This window comes from Halichondria panicea, chromosome 1 (genome assembly GCF_963675165.1).
Source record: "Halichondria panicea chromosome 1, odHalPani1.1, whole genome shotgun sequence".
In the NCBI taxonomy this organism is placed as follows: Eukaryota; Metazoa; Porifera; class Demospongiae; order Suberitida; family Halichondriidae; genus Halichondria; species Halichondria panicea.
In genome coordinates this window covers 7877411-7896877 of record NC_087377.1, presented here as the reverse complement: position 1 = coordinate 7896877, position 19467 = coordinate 7877411, and the positions used below count along the sequence as shown (strand labels likewise).

General features: G+C 41.3%; 2 protein-coding genes and 2 long non-coding RNA genes across 4 annotated transcripts in view; 3 read left to right on the top strand and 1 right to left on the bottom strand.

Moving 5' to 3' along the window:
- The first annotated feature begins 1 nt into the window (after window position 1).
- LOC135340284 (uncharacterized) lies at window positions 2-1424 on the top strand. Its single transcript, XR_010396286.1, has 2 exons — window positions 2-133; window positions 1195-1424. It is a non-coding gene; the product is annotated as an uncharacterized LOC135340284 (long non-coding RNA).
- Window positions 1087-1464, bottom strand: LOC135340109 (uncharacterized). Its single transcript, XR_010396220.1, has 2 exons — window positions 1382-1464; window positions 1087-1260 (listed from the first exon to the last, which is right to left on the bottom strand). It is a non-coding gene; the product is annotated as an uncharacterized LOC135340109 (long non-coding RNA).
- A 7453-nt stretch (window positions 1465-8917) lies between these two features.
- LOC135340086 (uncharacterized) overlaps window positions 8918-19467 on the top strand; it is a gene marked incomplete at its 3' end in the record, with an annotated part of 31098 nt that continues 20548 nt past the window's right edge. Inside the window, 3 exon segments of the mRNA XM_064536400.1 lie at window positions 8918-8977; window positions 9195-9334; window positions 9404-9469. Coding sequence (XP_064392470.1) covers window positions 8947-8977; window positions 9195-9334; window positions 9404-9469 — 237 coding nt within the window.
- On the top strand, window positions 14075-15224 carry LOC135342686 (uncharacterized protein K02A2.6-like). Its single transcript, XM_064539496.1, has one exon. The coding sequence runs from the start codon at window positions 14118-14120 to the stop codon at window positions 15222-15224; it is 1107 nt and encodes a 368-aa protein (XP_064395566.1). The 5' UTR covers window positions 14075-14117.

Sequence of the window (19467 nt, the reverse complement as noted above, 5' to 3'; positions counted from 1 at the left end):
TCATAGCAGGCTCTAATAAAGTGTCATTTTTGAACAATCTGATCAACTATCATACTAACTTTTGCACTGGATCGATTACTGAATTAACTGGGGGCATATACATCACATATAAACCGAGCAAAGATTCTCACAGGTAGGTATTTCAAGGCTAGCAGCATATAGTAGGTCAAGCATTTTGATAATTTACTTGTAATGTTGTTGAATTTGCAAGTCTCGCATATGGTTTTCAGAAAGTACTAAGCCTAAGTAGTTCATATATCAAATATCAAATGAATTCCTCATTGCTTACCATCTGGCGGGGAGGGTGTTTATATTTTAATTAGTGTATGCATCCCATAATTGAACCCCAGTGTCACATTGAACATTAGAAACTACAAATTGACTTTGCATGGCCTTATTAGAGCCTGCTATGACCTTTGAACTTTCAGGCAAATTTTGTAAATTAAAGAGCACCACTGCAAGAAAAAGAGTAACGGAAACTGGAATTTAAAGGTGCAGCTGCTGTATTGCTATCATGTACTAGAGTATACAGCAGAAGTTTGAGACTGATAGTTCACTTTTATTTTTCCCATTGCGGACCCTACAGCTATAGCTAGCTACAGAGCTAGAGCAATAGTCCTTTTCACGGCAAGACCTTAGGAATTTAAGTACTAGTTAATGCACGGTTGCGAGTGCTCTATGGATCAGGGGCGTACACAGGGTGGTGCTTAGGGTGCTCCAGCACCCCCATCCAGACTCTGGTGCTCCAGCACCCTATACAGACTCAGAGAAGCTCAAGTAGATAGTTCAACCATCACTGGCTGGCTAGAAGGAAGCTACACTTACTGCAGCTATCTACAGCTTAATAGTGATAGTTACAATAACTTTATACCAGTTAGATCTAGCTAGCTAGCTAAGCTGGCCTAAAAAACTTACTTTTCTTCGATCGTTACTGGGATATCCATGGGAACTAGTAAAGAGTGGGGAGGGGCTCAATAATAAGGCTAGGCAGCAGGAAGTGGTTTGCTGTATCAAACACATAGAACACTTGATTGCTTCACAACATGCAGCACGACAAGGTTCTTGGATCCAGGTACATGAGGTACATGAATGTATAGTATAATTATATAATTAAGCCTACATGTATGTACAATAAATTAATAATAATCAATGTTTGCAATGTAAACTACAAAGTCTCTTTTCCTCAACATCAAGGTACTGGTGGTCATACTTTGTACGCTGCCTGTCACCTCCTGGTAAGCTGATCAATCTTTTAGTGGCCTGAAAAGAAAAGAATCAAGACTGTCGTCAGATCAAGCAAAGGAACAAACGTTTATCATCACTTACACTTCTACATTTACACAGAGTAGACTAGACATGATTGCATTGACATTTGACATACCTTAAGAAGAGTTGGCTAGAGTTTGCCATCCCAGGCGAATTGAGCTTCTGGTCATAAACATTCTTGACTTGCTGATGTTGTACTGTGCACCATCTAGAAAACAGTGGGCGTTGCCGACAAAAGGGGCGTGACTTCCCCGAAGTGGGCGTGGTTTAAATTTTGCGGCGCGCTTCGCGCTCAATGAGCACCTCCATACAAAAGAAAGGGGATTGGAAACGAAATTTTTATGAAATTTTTGCGTGAAGCATTCCGCGTTATAGGGCGTGGCTAAAACTACAAAGGATTATATTTATAGTCAGCATGCTCATTACCAGTCTTGACTGCTCTACAATGTGCTGTACATAGAAACAGTGAAATTGATCATTTTTAATGTTGATTTTTCTAAAAAGTAAAGAGAATTTAGCTCTAAAAAGTCGACTAAGCCATGCAGCCACTATTACTAGACAAATAAATGCTATGCAAGAAGAAATAGCCTTTACTATGAAGTCGTAGGAGGGACAGGCCCGTGGCGTGTCTAAAAGTATACTAAAGCAGTTTGAAGGACTATACTGCAAACGTTTATGAACAGTACAGCTTATTTATAGCATGAAGCCATTCTATGTAGCACTTAGATACATAATAACCAAGTCAAGCAATGTCCTTTGCTGTTTTGACTTCACAGGAGGGACAGAGAAAAGTTGACATAGAGTAATTCAAGCTAAACTCAAAAAAATTGGAAACAGAGTAAAGACAACGGACTTAGAGCTTGTCAGTGGTATAAGCTTACTTCTCTCAAGTATCTCCCAGGCCCTGAGTGATCTCTAGTGGATAGGAGAGCTAGAAACCAGGGATATAAAACTTTTCCATGTAATTATTTGCGAGCGCAATAATTACACGGAGTGCTTCACCGGATGTCAGTCCTTTTACATAGGGCGTGGGCGGTCGTTTCCAATCCCCTTTCTTTTGTATCTCTGCTGAATCCTAGGATAGCCCCTGCTATATTATTGGCCAAGCGGAAGTTCGAGAAGCTTATGTAGCTCGAGGCGAAGCCGAGTGCTACATGATGCTTCGAGAACTTCCGCGAGGCCAATAATATCCATTGAGCACGAGCGTAAAACAGTGCATTAACTGGTTTGTAGTTTTTAGCTTCTTGCAGCTACCAATAGCTATCGGCTCTAGTATAGAGCTAACTACTAAGTAGAATAGCAACCTTCTACGAAAAGATTTTGCTATTTCTAATTCTGGAGAGTGCAATGGCCTTCAACGTACTGGTAAGCAAAACTAGCCTTTACTCGAGAATAAAGCCTTTGTTAGCAAGATAGCATTGCTAGAAGCTTATAGAATCACTTAGCTGTACTCGCATTGCAACCATGGAGCAGTTGTAGCTATTATAAAATTCGATGGCTTAAAAATCAATTATTTTGACCACCAACCGTGCTCTAACTACCCCAGCCGTGCTCTAACTACCAAACTGTTCCAAAAATGCCAACCACAGAATAATAGAGCACCAGGGGCGTTTCTAGAGATTGAAGCAGGAGGGTGCTCAAGAATACAGAAAAAATTGGGGCCGCGCGCGCGATTTTACGCCCCCTCATTTATTGCGGCGCATCTTTCATACATCCAGCTCCTCCCCCATGCAGCCTTGCAGCAAAAAAAGTACAGCACACTGCCCAAGAAAAGAGCAGCTCCTACTATTCTCCTCTAGAGCTTCTCTCTTCTATTCTATAGTTCTGTTACTATGTTACTAGATAAGGCCACTCCAAGTGATACTCTGGTTTCTGGTCCACCGCCCGCATCAGATTTTATTCTTGGATTTCTATCTCATTATTGGATTTCTATCTCATTATTTCTACTACGCATGCGCAGAATGGTCCATGTGGTACAAAATAGTGTGATAATGATATTCATTTGCAAAATAATGAGGTGAAATTGATAATGACATAATGAGAAAAGCCGCCCGCCCGCATGCAATTAGAAAAACTTCAGGACCAGAAACCAGAGTGTCACTTGGAGTGGCCTAAAGCATCTAGCTACAGTAATTATGCCTCGAGGCGTAGCCGCACGAGGGATACGGTAAAGCTGACTGTGTGTGTGTCTGTCTGTGTGTGTGTGTGTGTATTCCAGCTATAACTGCTCAACGGTTACAATGCGACGAAAACTAACAGCTTCTATAGGCTTCTAGCCACGTTCTCTTGGATTTTGATTCGTGGATTAGCAAACTAAAGCTTCTTTCTCGAGTTATGGCTAGTTTGACTCACATTGAAGGCTGTTGCAGTCTCTTCAGAATCTTTCATAGCATCATCTGTCCGCACAAACTTTCTATTCAACATATGAGTTAGCCTTGCACTAAAGCGCTAGCTTTTTGTTAGCTACAATACTCAGAAAATATCTGTTAAAACAGCTAGCTAGCAGTACAGTAGCCATTTGTAAAATTGATCTCTTTGGACACACCCTTTAATTATTCCTGTGGATGTAATGCGCATGCGCGCTCATTCCCCATGTGTGAGAAAATAATATCCAAGATCCAGATCCAGATCCTCCTGGCAGAATCATCTTTGTCTTGAGGGCCTGGTAAGCCACAAAACACTACCATATAACAATATAGATAACAATATGCATGTACACAGGTCTTTTCTTCTTAGATATTATATACACTGAACTACAGATCCTGGAAGAATCAATTTTCTTCTTTCTTGATGTCCTGGTAAGCCACATAATACAAAAAATAATAACTTACAATAGATGCATGTAAATAAGTCTTTTCTTCTCAGTGACTTTATATAGATAAGCTAACTTTAATATAAAATTCATTATAGATAACACTCTAATACTTTTGAGCGAAAGCAAAAACATGGCGAGAGGCATTAGCACAGCGCCAGCTTGAACACTAGTTTTTATGTTATTACATGTGTATCTTCTTGTAAATGACAATACAATGTTGTAGTTTGTAGTCCAGAGCAATCTATAGTACCGGTACTATAGCTCATAGTTCCCTGCTAAATACACTCAAATGGGATCTCATAGCGTGATAATTATGAGTCAGTCATCTTGTAGGATCTCCATGCACTATTCTCCTGGGGTACATCCTAGCAAACTGGTCAATCACTGCAATGGGGATGTCCAGTCATTCTGGTGTTAGTCATTGCTTCTCAGTATCTCTCAGTGGAGCAAGAGGTGACTGGGAGAGTGCAGAGGATCTTGATCAGCTATTTAGCATTACATAACCATTGGAATGGCAATACTGATTGCGCATGCTCAATTGGGCGTGGTAGATCATGACTTGTCGTTGTGTCAATGAGATAGAGCTGCATGTACAGGGTTTTGCAGAATCTGCAATATCCACAAAAAAGCGTTTTGCGTTGAGCGTTCCTTATAAGGTTATCTGTGGTCAACCATAAAGTTGTAGATCTTAGTCAGCATGTCAACAATGCACTATTCCAAACAGTTGATGGATCAACTTGAAGATTCTCAGCAACACTTTGATAAGACAGTCCAAGCAGCTCTGTCTGATGCACTATTCTCCACCTTATATCCCCTTGGTCAGCTTTTTTCACAAGAAAAAGCCATTTTGTTTTTGAATTTTGCTTCCCAATCAGACTTGGCATTTCACCACAATGTGTATATGACACCTCAATGTGTAAACATTAGATATCCATATAAGGAACGCTCTACACCCTCTATTTCAAAGATTCTGCAAAACCCTGTATCTCTGGAGCTGCACAGTTAGCTAGCTAGCTACTGAGTGATATTTCATGGTTGTCTGGGAGGACAGGGGGGTGCTCAAGCCCCCAAAGCCCCCCATTGTACACGCCACTGAGCACGGTCTGTGGTTACTACAGTTGTAGATCCTAGTCTATGGCATTTGTTAACCCGAGGCGCGTGGGTGGCCACGGGTTATAGTAGTCTGTCTGTTTGTTACCCGAGGCGCGTGGGCTGCCACAGGTATAGTAGTCTGTTGGTTTGTTACCCGAGGCGCGCGTGGGCGGCCACGGGTATAGTAGTCCGTTGGTCTGTTTGTTTGTTTGTAATGTGTGAGTCTACTCACCTGCATGCCATGGCACTGCGTTTACAGCATGGATAGCCTTCATACAACAAGTTATTAATTTTAATAGTGGCAGAATTTCATGTTAAACCTTTGTTGTCAAATAAAAACGAGCAAAAGCTAAAAAGCTTGTGACTGGGTCTGCTTACCTGGATGCTCTAGCACTGCGTTTACAGCATGGGTAGCCTCCACACAACAAGTCAGTACTTCTAATAGTGGCAGCTTTCGGTGTTAAAGCTTCGTTGTCTAATAAAAGCGAGCAAAATGTAGCTTGAACAGAACTTGCACATGCGTTACTTATAACTGAAGTGATCCTGTACCAGGTCCAGAAACAATGGAACAGGGTCACTAAAGTAGAAAGCTGTATATACCAGGAACAATATTGGAACAGGGTCACTAAAGCAGAAAGCTTGCTTTAGCTGACTGGGATCCATGCAGGACCTGGAGCCATACTTCTCTGAGACTCCATGCTTCTTTGCTGTGATCCTAATCCACAGTGCATATATTTATAGTACTACTATATACCTGTTCTCAAATGTTTCAGCATGCCTCCAGTCTGGTTTAGTTTTATTGCTCCTGAGTTGCTGTGCAAGTCATGCATGATGATGATAACAACATCACTATATGCACTGCATTATATCAGTCTTCTGGTTTCTTTATAATCATGTCACCAGCCGAGGGTTTGCACTTTAGTGCTCTAGTTTGTTTGTTTGTCTGTTTGTCACGAGTATATCTACTCACCTGGATGCCATAGCGCTGCGTTTGCAGCATAGGTAGCCTTCACAGAACAATATCTTGATTTAAATAGTGGCAGATTTTGATGTTAAAGCTTCTTTGTCGAGCAAAAGCTAAGAAGCTTGAATAAGCTTGTGACTAGGTCTGCTTACCTGGATGTTCTAGCACTGCGTTTACAGCATGAGTAGCCTCCACACAACAAGTTAGTACTTTTGATAGTGGCAGCTTTCGGTGTTAAAGCTCCTTTGTCTAATAAAAGCGAGCAAAATGTAGCACATGCGTTACTTATAACTGAAGTGATCCTGTACCAAGAACGATGGAACAGGGTCACTAAAGTAGAAAACTGTATATACCAGGAACATGGAACACTAAAGTAGAAGCTTGAATTATAGCTCCTGCTGCTGACTGGGATCCTACTCCATGCAGAACCTGGAGCCATACTTCTCTGAGACTCCAGGCTTCTTTACTGTGATCCTAATCTACAGTGCATATATCTATAGTACTCAAATGTTTCAGCATGCCTCCAGTCTGGTTTAGTTTTATTGCTCCTGAGTTGCTGTGCAAGTCATACATGATAACAACATCACTACATGCACTGCATTATATTTCTGGTTTCTTTATAATCATGTCACCAGCCGAGGGTTTGCACTTTAGTGCTCTAGTTTGTTTGTTTGTTTGTAACGAGTATATCTACTCACCTGGATGCCATAGCACTGCGTTTGCAGCATAGGTAGTCTTCACACAACAATATCTTGGTTTAAATAGTGGCAGATTTTGATGTTAAAGCTTCTTTGTCGAGTAAAAGCGAGCAAAAGCTAAGAAGCTTAAACTTGCCACGTGGCCTTGAGTCAAGGTACGGGATCACTTCAGCTGAAAATACGTAGTCAAGGCTTGATTATGTATTTTCAGCTGAAGTGATCCCGTCCAGGAACAATTGTCAAGAAAGTAGAATTGTGACTGGTTGTTGACTGACTCTGGATCCTATACGTACTCCAGCCTGGAAGGAGCCATACTTCTCTTAGTCTAAGACTCCAGGCTTCTTTGCTGTGATCCCAGTCCATAGTGCACGTCTCATGCATGTACGTTGTTAGTTTAGTTTTATTTGCTCTTGAGTTGCTGTGCTAGCGCATGCTAGTCATACATGCTACATGCACTGCATTATCACTCTTCTGGTTTCTTTATTATCACGTCACCAGCCGAGGGTTTGCACTTTAGTGCTCTAGTTAGCATAGTTTTTCCTTTGATCTTTGTACAAAAAAACTACAAGTTATAGTTATAACACGGGCACAAGGGATGTATGGAATATGTTATAGTTATTGACTGGTTCACTAGTAATTATGGCTTATAACCAACCAATGCCGAGGGCGCAGCCCGAGGCTGAGGTTGGTTATAAACCATAATTACTAGGCAACCAGTCAACAACTGATTTATTTATTGCAAAAACAGCAAAACAGTCATTTGAACATCAATGGAGACAGTCAAACTTGCTCTCACAGCCACTTGTGCCTCAGAAAATGCAGTTAGAACAGTTACAGCTGTCAGGTATGAGAGCTAGCTAGGTTCTAGACTACTGGAAGCTAAAACTTTGACCAGAACCGCCCACCACCAATATTCAGCAGCTGCCGTTTCAAATTAGTATTGCACAAGTCTACCAACACTGCTCTACCTCTGAGCCACAGCTTGACTAGAAAAACAGAGCAAGGATTGAACTGCAGTGTTTCAAGCCTCATGAACATGTAATAAGTAGCTTAGACTGCTAGCTAGCTCAGGTCAATACGACAATAGCACAAAACATAGTCTACAAGCCTTTTTGCATGCTGTATTGCTATTTTACTGTGTACAAATTGTCAAGATGATTCAAAAGTTGAATAGTGCTTGTAGGAAGTAAAAATATGAGCCATATTCCATACTTCCCTGGGGGAAGTAAAATATGGCTCATATTCACTGGAAATCACCTAGGATACGGACTGAATCAGTAAATAATTTGTGTTAATTAGTACGGAAGCCAATTCACTTCCTAGTTACTAGAGGTCAGAGGTCACCACTCATTGGAAGCGAGGCCGTTTGCAAATACGGTGAGGTCAAAGGTCATTCGCGTACTGGGAATTAACACAGTTTAGAAGTAAAATCATAATCTTGCGCAAACAATCTAGCCATGGTTAGTGAGCTCAGAAAGACCTTGGTTAGCAGGTATTTTAAGGAAGGCTACCCTTACAAAACAATACTGCAGTTCCTGAGAAGTCTCCATGGAATTTGTATTTCTCTCAAGCTTTTACTGCAGCAACTTAATTTAAGAAGAAGAGTGTGACGCAACTCATATCAACAAACTAGGCATATAAGGAGAGTAAACAAGTTAATAAAGGTATGATATGGCATGGTTGCTGTCTTTATATCGTACATGCATGAAGTCTACGTGCATGCATACAGAGAGAGCTTGCAGGATCAGGAAAGCTTATTGGTTATAGGAGAATGTGGCAAAGAATTAGACAGACGTACAATGAACCAGTGGCAAGGTAAATGTGCATATAGTGTATTATATATAATTATTATAACTGGCATTTGCATACATTTCATACTGGTATATAATTATAGGAAGACAGTTATGGGACTATATATTGGCAAATTTAGACCCAGAAGGAAGTCTAGCACGGCAGTCACATCGCTTGAAACGTAGACAATATTGTGTTAAGGTATACTAATTGTTCATGCCCGCTGTCAAATTCAGATTGTGATTGTTTTATGAACATAATTTATAGGGCCCAAATGCATGAGATGTGGCATTGTGATGGGCATGACAAACTGAAACCATATGGATTTTCTATACATGGCTGCATTGATGGGTGAGTACAAGTTATACATGCACAGCAGTTATAATTATAATGACCATGCACATTATTATCATGTAGATACTCAAGGCGTATTATGTGGCTGAAAGTGGGTACCAACAAACAAAAATCCCAAATTGATAAATTCTTATTTTGTTGAGAGTGTCGAGTCTGTGAATGGTAAAGAAGCATGCTGGCTTGCTTGTAACTATACTGAGTAAAATATTCACAGGAGTCCCTCGATTGCTACGCTGTGACTATGGAACTGAGAACTGTGATCTGGCCTACATTCAGCTATTCTTCCGAAGAAATCATAATGACAGCAGGAGTAGGTTGAGCAGCTTCCGTTACGGGAGGTCAACATCAAACCAAGTATATATTATATATAATTATACGTACCTGTATCTTATACTTTAGCATAATAATTATACATAATCATAGAGAATCGAGGCACTGTGGAGTCAGTTGCTAAAATCTTGCATTTATTGGTGGATTGACTTTTTTCAAGTAAGTAGAGATCTCTATATTACCATGCATCGTGCTTCTCCTCGGGGTCTTAAATATATATAATAATTTTAATATATACACATGCGTGTATAGATGCAAGTGTATTGTATAATTAAAGCTATAATACATGCACATGCATGCATGATATAATTATCCACGATTGCAACATAATTATAATAATTCTAATTTCTCTGTGATAATTATAATAATTATAGGGCTTGATGTATACAATGACTTGTACGATAACACAAGCATTTCTGAACGGTAATTGCTATGATGTCTATTTTCATTGAATCACAACATAATTATATATAATTATATGCATGCATTTGCATACTATAATTACGTTATACTCTTCCAACAGAGATTGCCTCCGATTTTGCTTCTTTCATCTCATTCAATTTGACTTGGATCGATTTTATTGGGAATACATGCATGCAGTGGAACTCCTCTATATACCGTATATCTTCTAATTTATCGGACAGCAAAAAATAATTATTTTGGAAATTGTCCGGGTATAATTGGAACAGATTTTTATAGAGCATGCGAAGTGTCCGGAATAATTAGAACAAGCAAGCAGCTGCATGCGAGCTAGCTAAGTTTAATAGAACAAGGTACGACTGAATAGTTGCACTAACTATCTAAAACTAGCTACTCAAAGCTATCTAACTGCAGCACTCCAAGTCTTACTTGCCGTCTATGAATGGTAACTCAACTTTTCAAGGTATTGTCCGGATATTTAGAACAAATGTAATATTAAAGTACTGGAGTGTCCGTTGTATTAGAACAACGAAAATTGCCCAAAAGAGTGTCCGGGTAATTAGAAGTGTCCGATAAATTAGAAGATATACGGTAATTTATTATGACCTTTGGGATTGAAGAAAGTTTTGGGTCCCTAAATTGTTTAAGATGGGCTTCAATGCACTGCATGTAAATTGTAGATATTATTTGCTCGCTCACTAATGCATGTATATAGGTGCTGAGCAAATGAAATGCCCTGTTGATCCCCTGGACTTAGATTTTATTAAGTCTGGTGCAACAGTATGATCCTCCTGTTGATACTGAATTTGCTATTTTAGCAAAGAGGAGCATACTGAGAAATGGTCACAACATCCTCCCTAGAAGTGTTGAAGAAGCTACATTGTTGTATGTAGAATTATTGCATGAAATAGAGAATGAAATCTAATGAGTTAGAAATTGTAAGTGACCTCATACAAATCTTTTTTTTTTTTTCTGTGATAATCATTATAATTACAATGAAGACAAAAAAACAAATTTAATGATTTCCGTAATTTAATATAATGAGGGAGGGATATAATTATGATGGTTAAAATAATTATAACAAATGCCAAAAAATCAATGCATTAATTGTTACCAAAACGATAAATGGTATAATTATATGCACATACATTATGTGTATATATAGTTGATCAGTGTATAACAGTTTATTTACGCAAGAGTTAAGAGCCTTCTCAGTATAGCACTGGCCTTAGGTCTCAGAGCTGGATTGTATTGTATACAGTCATCACATATAGTTTTAACTGCAATCGGTTGAATATGGTTAGTTTCAGGTGCTTTACCTTTAACTGCCACATTAATTTGTCAAAATTGTGAAAAGTGGGAGTTTCCCCCATACTGGGGTACCACCAAAAAGCTCGATGAAAACACATCCAACAGCATATATATCGCAGCTTTTAGTTACACATCCTGACTGGAGGACTTCGGGTGATTGGAAACCCGGTGTACCACCATTTGTTGATGTTCTGGTACTATTAAACCGTACCCGTTCAGATACGGGTTAAGCCGAAATCACCCAAGTATACTCGCATTGATCCTTCCTCCACCTGCAATATTAATGATGTTCATATACAAGTTGCAGCTCAGTATAGTGTATATTATACTTACAAGTATGTTAGCTGGTTTTATGTCTCTGCATGTGGACAAGCGGTGGATTCCTTAATTAATTGAGTGGCAGAAAGCAATGGCTTGGATGACTTGCACTGCAATAAGTACTTTCCTCTGAGGTGACATCTAAATATTAAGCAAAACAATTTTTACACATGGTTATGTGCATGTATATATGCATGACGCATCTATATACCTAAACTTCATCATTGAAAATCATGTACGTAGAACAGATTTCGTCCCCTAACATAATTTGTGATGAGAGCAATGGTAGGACCATTGCCAACAGTCATGGCACCTAGCAGACTCAGTATCTTGGGATGGTTGATGCTCCTATATATAAGTATATACTAAGCAATGAAATATGCTGTTTTGCTAATAAGAAATATAAAAATTATACCTGATGGCTTCCATTTCAGATAGGAGAGTGTTGTGAGCATTATGCACCTATCAATTTCAGTCCCCACTACCCCCAATGCGGGCTATGTCAGGGTTTAGTGGGGATTTGATATCAACTGCCCCACCCCAGGGGGCCTGGTTGAAATCAAATCCCCACTTCCCCTCCCATACCCCCACTTAACAACCTCGGGATTTGACTACACGCGTGCATGCGCTATACTTTATATTACTGTTGTGAGTTTGTATAATATTGAGGAAGTCAAATTCCCCACCCTATCCCGCACCTCGGGGTTACTTGCTGAATTAAAATCCCATCAAAACCCCACTATGTCCCCACTGTGCCCCGCAGGGGGGGGGGGTAGTGGCGACTGACATTGATAGGTGCATTAGTCTTTTGCAGCAACAATTTTCCCTCTCCAAATTGGCTTGTGGACCACCCCAAAGGTACCTTGTCCAATCTCTTCGAGAAGGTGAAGGTGGTTGAAGTGCTCTTCTGCATGTATGCCATGAAATTAGCATGACTATACTTTAAAGCACACTGTAATGTTTTGGACTTATTCCTAACCTGGTATTTACCTTATTGATTTTTGTAGTCATATCCGGTTGGGCATTGCGCTCTGCGCAGCCGGCTGTATTGTTCAACTTATTAACCCGAGGCGCGTGGGCGGCCACGGGTTATAGTAGTCGTTTGGTTTGTTTGTTTGTTTGTTTGTGACAGGTGAATCTACTCACCTGGATGCCACAGCACTGCGTTTACAGCATGGATAGCCTTCATACAACAAGTTATTAGTTTTAATAGTGGCAGAATTTCATGTTAAACCTTCGTTGTCAAATAAAAACGAGCAAAAGCTAAGAAGCTTGTGACTGGGTCTGCTTACCTGGATGCTCTAGCACTGCGTTTACAGCATGGGTAGCCTCCACACAACAAGTCAGTACTTCTAATAGTGGCAGCTTTCGGTGTTAAAGCTTTGTTGTCTAATAAAAGCAAGCAAAATGTAGCTTGAACAGAACTTGCACATGCGTTACTTATAACTGAAGTGATCCTGTACCAGGTCCAGAAACAATGAACAGGGTCACTAAAGTAGAAAGCTGTATATACCAGGAACAATGGAACAGGGTCACTAAAGTAGAACGCTTGCTTTAGCTGACTGGGATCCATGCAGGACCTGGAGCCATACTTCTCTGAGACTCTAGGCTTCTTTGCTGTGATCCTAATCCACAGTGCATATATCTATAGTACTACTACCTGTTCTCAAATGTTTCAGCATGCCTCCAGTCTGGTTTAGTTTTATTGCTCCTAGTTGCTGTGCAAGTCATGCATGATGATAATAACAACATCACTATATGCACTGCATTATATCAGTCTTCTGGTTTCTTTATAATCATGTCACCAGCCGAGGGTTTGCACTTTAGTGCTCTAGTTATGCAATGTTTTGTAATCACTTGAGTCTCGACAATATATGATCTTTTAACCAAGACAATAAAGATAGCCGTGTGCACAGCAATAGTGGGTAGAGTATGCAGAAAGACTGGAGAACTATTTCATAGCCAATGACATTACAAACGAAGGCAAGCAACGAGCTATTCTACTGCACTGTGTAGGACCTGCAACTTATCGGTTGATCAAGACACTAGCTCTCCCTGGGACTCCAAGAGAGCTCACCTTTGCGGAGTTGGTAGAGACAGTGAAAAACCATTTTCAACTGAAACCATCGCCTATCATCAAATGCTTCGAGTTTAACACAAGGTGTCAAAATGAAGGAGAATCTGTGGTTAGCTTTGTGACGGCTTTGCGAAAATTTGCTGAGTATTGTGATTATGGTGCCATATTGAATGATATGCTTCGAGATAGAATTGTGTGTGGCATACCAGCAAACGAGTGCAACAAAGGCTACTGCAGGAGGCTGGGTTGACCTTCGAAAGAGCTTTGGAGATTTCCCAAGCTACAGAGACAACAGAGAATGACTCCAAGCGGCTACAAGTAAAGGATAAACCTATTTCAGAAGGAGACGAGAAGCCAGTCTACAAGGTACATCAGCATCCTCGACGAGGCCGGAGACCACAAGAAAGGGGAAGACAAGCATTCGAAAAGACTTGTTACCGATGTGGAGGCAAGCACTCAGCAGCTCAGTGCAAGTTTAAAGACTATGAGTGCCATTTCTGTCACAAGAAGGGGCACCTTGCCTCAGTTTGTCGAAAAAGAAAAGACAATGTTGAAGAAAGCGCAAAAACAGTTGTAATTGACAGTGAGGACAGTGGTGACGAATATTATTTACACAGTGTTGGTGGAGGAAGTACAGACCCAATAGTAGTGGAGATTTCATTGAATGGGACTGACGTCCAAATGGAAGTCGATACAGGAGCATCTGTCTCGCTCATTAGCGAAGAAACTTTGAGCTTAATAAAGAATGAAAACACGTGTATCACTAAGGTGAAAGACAAGCTTCTCACCTATACGGGGGAACGAATTGCCGTACTGGGTACCGTCAATGTTGAAGTTCAACACAGAGGTGAAACGCACACCCTGCCCCTTTATGTCACAAAGGGAGCGCACCAACCTTTGCTAGGAAGGAACTGGCTGTCAAAAGTGCAACTTGAGTGGCAACGCATTCTAACGATTCGAACTGAACGTAGACTTCAAGACATTCTAGACGAGCATCAAGATGTATTCAGGCCAGGACTAGGGAAGATGAAGGGTGTCAAAGCCAAGATCCATATGGAAGCAGAAGAAACGCCCAAGTTCTTTAAGGCCAGAACTGTGCCGTATTCAATGCGGGCTAAACTGGAAAAGGAGTTGGACCAGCTACAGTCTCTAGGAGTGATCAAACCAGTCCAATTTTCAGAGTGGGCAACGCCCGTAGTTCCCGTCAACAAGGACAATGGACGAGTACGACTATGTGGAGACTACAAAGTCACACTGAATCGAAGCTGCAAGGTGGATAAGTATCCCCTACCGAGAATTGAGGATCTTTTTGCTTCTTTTTCTGGCGGAAAGAAGTTCACAAAGCTAGACCTGAAACATGCGTACCAGCAGATTGAACTGGACGAGGAGTCGAAACCGTTAACAACCATTAACACGCACAAAGGTCTATTTCAGTACGATCGCTTACCTTTTGGAGTTTCGTCCGCACCATCAATTTTTCAACGAGTGATGGAAAATCTATTGCAAGGGATACCTGGAGTGTGTATCTACATAGACGACATATTGATCACAGGTCACACGGAAGAGGAGCACTTGGAGCACCTGACAGAAGTCCTTACCAGATTGTCGAAAGCTGGGCTCACTCTCAAGAAGGCAAAGTGCTCATTCTTTTTGGATTCGGTGGAGTACCTCGGACACATAATCAGCAAGGATGGACTGCACACATCGGAGTCAAAGGTCAAGGCTGTTCTAGAGGCACCCTCTCCGAAGAATGTGCCAGAGCTGAGGCGAAGGTCAAGGCTGTTCTAGAGGCACCCTCTCCGAAGAATGTGCCAGAGCTGAGGTAGTTTTTAGGTCTTGTGAACTATTACGGCAAGTTTCTGCCCGACCTGGCCTCTGTTCTGGCTCCACTGTATGCCCTACTCCAGAAGAAGAAAAAGTGGAAATGGGGTTCAAAACAACAACAAGCCTTTGACCATGTGAAGAACCTCCTGAATTCCTCAAGAGTACGAGTCCATTTCGATAACAAGTTACCGTTGGTTCTGTCGTGCGACGCCTCACCATACGGAGTAGGGGCTGTCTTGTCACATGTAATGGCGAATGGAGACGAGCGACCAATCTGCTATGCCTCGAGAACACTATCAGAAACTGAAAAGAAATATTCACAGCTTGACAAGGAGGCTTTGGCCATAGTGTTTGGTGTAAAGAAGTACCATCAGTATCTCTATGGGAGACAGTTTGAACTTAAAACTGACCACAAACCCCTAACTCACATTTTCAGTGAAACAAAAGCCACCCCAACAATGGCTTCAGGACGGATTCAGAGGTGGGCACTTATCCTAGGTGCTTACTCCTATACCATCAGCTACAAGCCCGGGAAGGAGAACACAAATGCGGATGCCTTGAGTCGTCTGCCGCTCCCAAACACCAGGAAGGAAATACCCGAAGTTCCAGAAGTGGTCCATCTCATGGAGTTTCTAGACTCTACACCAGTGACCAGCACACAAATTGGAGAGTGGACTCGTCATGATCCGGTGCTGGCTAAAGTGAAAGATTGGATCTTAACGGGTTGGCCAGCTGAATGCCCCGAACAGGAAGAGACACGACCTTATTGGAGAAGAAGGTATGAACTAAGTGTTGAACAAAACTGTGTGTTGTGGGGTAGTCGAGTAGTTGTACCCCCTAAATGTCGAAGCCGAGTAAAAACGATGTTGCATGAGGCCCACCCAGGCATTGTACGAATGAAATCCTTGGCTAGAGGATATGTGTGGTGGCCGAAAATTGATGCAGAATTAGAAGGAGTATGCAAATCTTGTGTGATATGCCAGACTCAACAGAAAACACCCCCTGTTGTACCCTTGCATCCATGGGCATGGCCAAACAAACCATGGTCTCGAGTCCATGTGGACTATGCCGGTCCTTTTATGGGCAAAATGTTTTTTGATTATGTCTGACGCACATTCGAAATGGCTGAAAGTACACATGACTACCACTACGACGAGTGCTGTTACGATCGAACTCATGAGGAAGTCATTTGCCTCACTGGGATTACCAGAAGTGATTGTCTCAGACAATGCTACAACGTTCACAAGCAGTGAATTTGCCGAGTTTCTCAAGAGCAACGGAGTGAGACACGTTAGGACTCCGCCATACCACCCAGCTTCGAATGGGTTGGCTGAGAGATCGGTACAAACGTTTAAGGCTGGAATGAAGAAGTTACAAGAAGGTTCTTTGGAAACAAAAATCTCACGATTCCTATTCAATTATCGTTTGACTCCACACAGCAGTACAGGAGTTTCTCCTGCTGAGCTGATGTTTGGGAGGAAGTTACGATCGCTCCTGGACTGCCTTCAACCTCATCTACAGACCAAAGCTGATACATGCAGAGATAATCAGACGAGAGGACATGACAGTCATGCCAAGCTACGGAATTTCAGTGTTGGTGATTTCGTATATGCTAAGAACTAAGTAAGGGGGCCGCGTTGGCTACCTGGAACAATCACCGAGCGACTAGGATCGGTAATGTATGGGTTGCTCCTGGAGAATGGCCAGAGAGTTAGGAAACATGCTGATCAATTGAAACTACGAATCGAAACTGACAATGATGCTATACCAACAGAAAATAGTAATCAGCTCGATTCTGGAATGGAACCAGATGGAACCGAGACAGACTCGCCAACTGAACAACCTGTACAACCAGAACAACCTGACCAATCTGAACCACCTGAACAACCGGAACCACCTGAACAACCTGAACAACCGGAACAACCTGAATCACCGTTGATTCCTACTCGAACATCATCCCGAATTCGAAAGGAACCTGATAGGTACGGATATAGAACTGATTGACGTTTATTTTATGTTCCTCATTAACCCTTTAACCGTCGGATTCTTAATCAACAGTGAAGTGAAATGTCTGTAAATTCTCTATCGGGTTTCCAAAGCAATAAAATGCCTAGCAACCACATACCAATAGAATGCCCATACAACAAGGAATAAAATGGTGCAACATGTGTTGCCATAACAACCACGGTTATTACGCTCACCCGTTTTTATCAATTTAAATGCTCGGCCAGCGGTGAGATAAAATCCAAAAATTTTTTTTTATGGATCAGCCTATCATATGGTATAAAGGCTTGACTAAGCTTGATTTTCACATCATAATTATGAATGTAACAGTGCTATATATCAATTTGAAGTACAATACGTACATGTAATACTATATCGGTGAACGATCTATGAAATTTACAAGCTCACATAAAGACTGTTCATTACTGCTAATTCTATTTTAGCTATACTATACTGATATTCTAGCTATACTATACTACTTGCCAGAGTCACACAGTGAGCCCTCTCCTGGTCTTTCACCGTCCTGGTCCATAGCTCTAGCGTCTAGGTCCATGTCTTGCATGTTCTCAGTCCCAGACAGTTCATCAGCGTCTGGCATAAAGCTGGTAGCCTTTGGGAGGTATCCTACTATCTCCTCTCCTTCATAGGCACTGTCATCACCAGAGGAGACATCGCCATTGCTGTCCTCAAGCTTTTCAAGCACATCGGCACAAGTAAACAACCTAGCCATAGCTATAAACTTCGTGCGGTAAGATGCTAATGAAATTTTAATATAGCAACGTGGCTTGGAAAATTCTAGACTAAATTGCACGTGATTCTAGAGCTCTTCCTCTATACAGGGATGTGTGTAGTTCGAGCTACTTCCTAAGTATCGCAGAATTAGAATTTCGCAAAAAAAGTCACTATTGCGGGCCACGATCGTGGCCCGTGACGGTTAAAGGGTTAAGGAGGGAGAATTGTAATGTTTTGGACTTATTCCTAACCTGGTATTTACCTTATTGATTTTTGTAGTCATATCCGGTTGGGCATTGCGCTCTGCGCAGCCGGCTGTATTGTTCAACTTATTATGCAATGTTTTGTAATCACTTGAGTCTCGATAATATAATTATGATCTTTTAACCAAGACAATAAAGATAGCCGTGTAGCAGTAAATCTAGCTACTACATAACACACACCTTCATCTCTTAGGCTCGTCTGTAGTTCTTCGTCATGGGCAATCATTACCATGTCCAGAATGTCTTGCTCAGCATCAGATTTGCCGGTTACTGCATATTCAGGTTGATTGCTGGCTGCACATTCAGGTTGATTGCTGGCTGCACATTCAGGCTGATTGCTGGCTGGAACCATAGATAGTGGAGGAAGGGGATTGGCAACTCCAGCCGTACAAGCGGCACATCTGCTAACGGGTTAATAGTCATACAATAAAACCTACTTTCTTTCTTTGCTGCCTTCGTTCGTGGTGAAAGGGTTATTTATGCACATGCTGCTAAATTATTGCTCACACAGTACAGCTGATAATACCGCTCACTATGGCTAGTGCATTGATGCTTAGTGCTTTACGTGCATGGAGCTATAGAGAAATGCATACCTATGTCAGGAAATAGCAGGAGCATTGAGGTGAATGAGAGGACAAAGGAAATGTTGGACAAAGTCATCAGTGAAGAAAATGCAGATGTATTTGAGAGTTTCTCTGTCACTGTCACACGGTTTCTTCAGCAGCAGGTTAAAGATACCTATGACAATAAATATGCAGCAGCAATAAAGAGGACAAGGTTGTCGGTCTTACTTATTTCATCAACTAAGAAATGACACAGAAGGTGTTCTCGTCTCTAAATGGAACGAATTACTGTTCAGATTGAAAATTGACGTGTTCGATCCGATTTGCATGCAAGCTGTCTACGAACAATTATTTGAAGGGATGATTAAGGATGAATTTTCTACGAACTGTAAGAGTTGCAAAGAAAAGGAACCTATATTATGTCTAAGCGGAGATGAGCTCAATGCTCTTCGGTACGCAGCAGGGTTTGTTCCCCACTCACTTTTGAAACGATTCGAAAAAAGAAAAGGTGAGAAGTTCTCTCGGTTCATTACCTGTTTAGGAGACATGGGTGTTGTCAGTGAAGGCAGTGACATCATGTCGTATACAACTATATAAGTGGTTTGATCTGGTAAATCGGGGTGGTTTGTTTCCTCTAAATGACAA